Genomic DNA, 3955 nt, shown 5'->3' with positions numbered 1-3955 from the left:
GTCCTAAATGCTTGTCATTTGTCAATGCGTTTATTTATCCGTGTTTTCAGTAATTATTCTGTTTCATTAAGTACATTTAAATGTTCTTGTAAAGTCGATCTTTTACCAGCAATGAAAACACTGGCCATGCTAATAGTTTGAGTCGTTTTGTTTTTCAATTAGCAACGTTTTTATCAAAAATATTAGCAATGGATGAACACAGTGTCGAAAGTTTAGCGGAAGTATTTAGATGTTTCATTTGTATGGAAAAACTTAAAGATGCCCATCTTTGCCCCCACTGTTCAAAATTATGTTGCTATGCATGCATTAGACGATGGTTAACCGAGCAGCGTTCTCAGTGTCCTCATTGTAGAGCTTCTTTACATATTCATGAACTAGTAAACTGTCGCTGGGTTGAAGAAGTAACTCAACAGTTGGATACTTTGCAATTGGTTGGAGCAGTTAAAGATGATTCTTCGGACAAAGAAAAATGTAAAACCCACAAAGAAAAGCTAAGTGTGTATTGTCGGAACTGTAAGCAGTGTATTTGTCATCAGTGTGCTTTATGGGGAGGTACGCACTCAGATCATGTTTTTAAGCCACTGGATGAAATTTATGAGCAGCATGTTTCACAAATAAAAGAGGAGTTCGTCCGCCTTCGTAGGAGGCTTGCAGAGTTAATCAGTTTGGTTCAAGAAGTGGAAAAGAGTGTTGAAAGTGTCAGAAGTGCAAAGGATGATCGTGTTCATGAAATTCGCCATGCTGTTGAGCATATGATTTCACGTTTGGACGCTCAGCTGAAAAGCAAACTGTTGACATTGATGGCACAAAAGAATTCTTTGTCTCAAGAAACAGAACAATTAGAAACTATTCTGAAATCAGTTGAACAGCAGTTAAGCTCTAGTTGTAAGAATGAATTAATTACTATGAGTCCTGATATACTTCATAATATGGCTGAAATTCAGAGTAAACCAATGGCAAGTTTTGTTACGGCTGCTGTTCCCGCAGATTTCCCAAGTGAAATCGTACCTCCTTATGATGGAAGTACTTTTGTGATGCATAACTTTAGTGTTCTACAGCAGAGAGCTGATCCTGTATACAGTCCACCTTTAAATGTCTGCGGTCTTACCTGGAGGTTGAAAGTTTATCCAGATGGGAATGGGGTTGTTCGAGGTAATTACTTGTCTGTTTTTCTGGAATTATCAGCTGGATTACCCGAAACCTCCAAGTACGAATATAGAGTGGAAATGATTCATCAAACGTCTAGGGATCCATCCAAGACAGTTGTTCGTGAATTTGCCTCTGATTTTGACGTCGGAGAATGTTGGGGTTATAATCGCTTTTTTAGACTCGATCTCCTTGCCAGTGAAGGCTACTTAAATACAGAACGTGATACTTTAATCTTGGGGTTCCAAGTTCGTTCACCCACTTTTTTCCAAAAATGCAGAGATCAAATGTGGTGTATTAATCAGTTACAGACTGCTCAAGCTCAGTATATTAGCCAGATTAATGATTTGAAAGAGAGGTTGGCTATTGAGTTATCTAGGAATCAAGCTGCTTTGGGAAATAAAACAGATGTAAATGATGTACAAATTACACCTGAACAACCATCTGTTTTAAATGCAAATTCTGCTGCAGCAATAAATGTATGCCCCTTAATGGGAAGTATGGCATCACCATTATTATCCCCTACATTTTCTATTGCGTCATCCTTACAGCCATCCATGCCAAATTTTTCACCTATAAATCAACATGAGTGCTTCTTAACCCCAACAAGCTCATTAGAAATATCCAAGTGCGAAAACAGCGTGGATTCCGAAGCTTCGAACAAATGTCTTGAAAAAAGTATCGATAGTGAAGAAACAATTACAGCTAATGATCAACGACATTCGGGTACCAGAGCAAAGGTCAAGTGTGTAAAAAGTAATTCTAATCGAGAACATGACTGTACCCAGATTGAACAAGCTTATAGGGGGCAAAATAGAACCTTTTGTACCCACACAAATTCCCAGAAATGTAATTATAAGGACATTATTTTACTGGACTCTTACGATGCATCTTGTGAAGCCGATTCTTCTAGTTCGGATAATGAAGTGGTCAGTGAATGCAATAGTGAAGATGCAGTTGCTAGCCATGCTGCATGTAATACTAGCCCAAGTACAGCTACAGGGGAGAACAGTAATGATGAAAATGACCTCGATGAAGAAACGATTTCAGATGGCATCAACTTTTCTCTCAATTCCAAACTCAATCCTCGTCGTCAAAGATTGCATTCGTGGAATTCTCTTAGCAACCATGGTAGGGCAGAAAGAGCACAGGCTTCATCTGGCGAGTACAGTAATCTTTTCGATGTACCATCTGACGATGATGAATCTGTTTTGCTTCGATTATTAGAATTGCAACACCAGAATCCATACCACTGGTCCGTAAACTATGCTGCAGATATGCAGAAAAACAGCGAGAAACAGAAAAATGGACATAGTTGTCGTCATTCATTGCTTTTATCTTCTTTGCTCGCCACTTCAAGATACAACAATCCTCAAAATGAGCCGCAATCACTGTCCACATCTGCATCACCATCATCAGAATTCCCCACATTATCAAAAATCATATCATCTAGGAAAAAGTGGGAAAATGCTGGTGGTAGTGGATGCTTTCGCATTTCAGATTTAGAAACGAACTTAGTTGAACCGGCACGCACCAACGATTCTAACAATGTTCCTCATTTATTGGATCAGTTCTCGCCATGCCCGTCTACCTCGGCTTTCAATTCCGCATTCGTAGGCACACCAAGAAATGCATCCGATTCTGCAGATGCTCTCAGTAAGCATCAGAGGTTGAAGAAGAGTGAGGCTTCTACTTCTGGAGAAAACAATTCAGTATTAAATGTGACAGCTCAAGAAGAATCTCCTAAACCATGCAACTTATGGCCTTCACCATCACATAAACCACTCCCGAATCCAAAACCATCATGGGCTGTTCTACAAGGTGCTGCTAAGAGAGAGCAACCAGTCACTTCATCCGCTTCCGAGACCAGGACATCACTCGTACCACGGAATTTTGCTGCCACTTCCGAAGCTAATGAAGATTCGAGTCCAACTACCAGTAATTCCTCAAATGAAAGTGTCTGTGAAAATTTAGAAGCTAGTAGTAAGGGTGCACAAAAACAATAAGTACTTTAACAACTTTAGTATTTTAAAGGTAAAAAAGGTGTAGTGATCCCGGTTAGTTGATTTATTTAAAAATTTTAATAGAAATTTCTATATGCATTTAAATAAATAATATTAAATAGAAAGAAGTATTTGAATTCCATTTATATAAGGGTGTCCCAAAATTAACTCAAGATTTGAATTTGCCGCCATTTTTGCAATAAATTGTGGGCAATCTTGAAAAAAGAACAATCAGCTGAGGGTCTAGGGTTATTACAAATGGAGCGTTTTCGATTCTATAATGCGTTTTCATTATCGAACAATTATTTGAAAAATAATGAAAGTTTGGGCAGGTCAAGTGGTTTACTGTTATTGGCGCTCGATATCGCAATTAGGTAATGCGCGGGTGGTTGTGGGATTGCTGACATAGATGTTTGACTTCAAATAACCCCATAGGAAGAAGTCGAATGATGTAAAATCACACGATCTAGGGTACAATTCGTATCACCGAAACGAGAGAGTACACGAACAGGAAATTCCTCATGCAGTGATTGAATTGTTTCGCTGGCTGTATAATAGCATAACACTCCATTTTTACTAACCCTAAACTTCCAGCTGTCAAATTGTTCTTTTTCCGTGGCTGCCAACAATTTACAGCAAAAATTGTGGCAAATTCAAATCTTGCGTTAATTTTGGGACACCCTTTATATATAACACAAGTTTTGAAGTGAAAAATCTTTTCTTTTGAATGCAGTGGAACCTCGGAAATTCGAATTACTTGGAGCTGAGTCTTAGTTGGGCTTGGAAAAGTTTGGATTTGCCGGGTG

At 38.7% G+C, this 3955-nt stretch overlaps 1 protein-coding gene across 1 annotated transcript; it reads left to right on the top strand.

Moving 5' to 3' along the window:
* The first annotated feature begins 150 nt into the window (after positions 1-150).
* Positions 151-3274, top strand: LOC129234017 (uncharacterized). Its single transcript, XM_054867920.1, has one exon. The coding sequence runs from the start codon at positions 189-191 to the stop codon at positions 3150-3152; it is 2964 nt and encodes a 987-aa protein (XP_054723895.1). The 5' UTR covers positions 151-188; the 3' UTR covers positions 3153-3274.
* Positions 3275-3955: the final 681 nt, after the last annotated feature.

Source organism: Uloborus diversus, unplaced genomic scaffold (genome assembly GCF_026930045.1).
Source record: "Uloborus diversus isolate 005 unplaced genomic scaffold, Udiv.v.3.1 scaffold_912, whole genome shotgun sequence".
In the NCBI taxonomy this organism is placed as follows: Eukaryota; Metazoa; Arthropoda; class Arachnida; order Araneae; family Uloboridae; genus Uloborus; species Uloborus diversus.
This window is presented reverse-complemented; position numbering and strand designations above follow the sequence as displayed.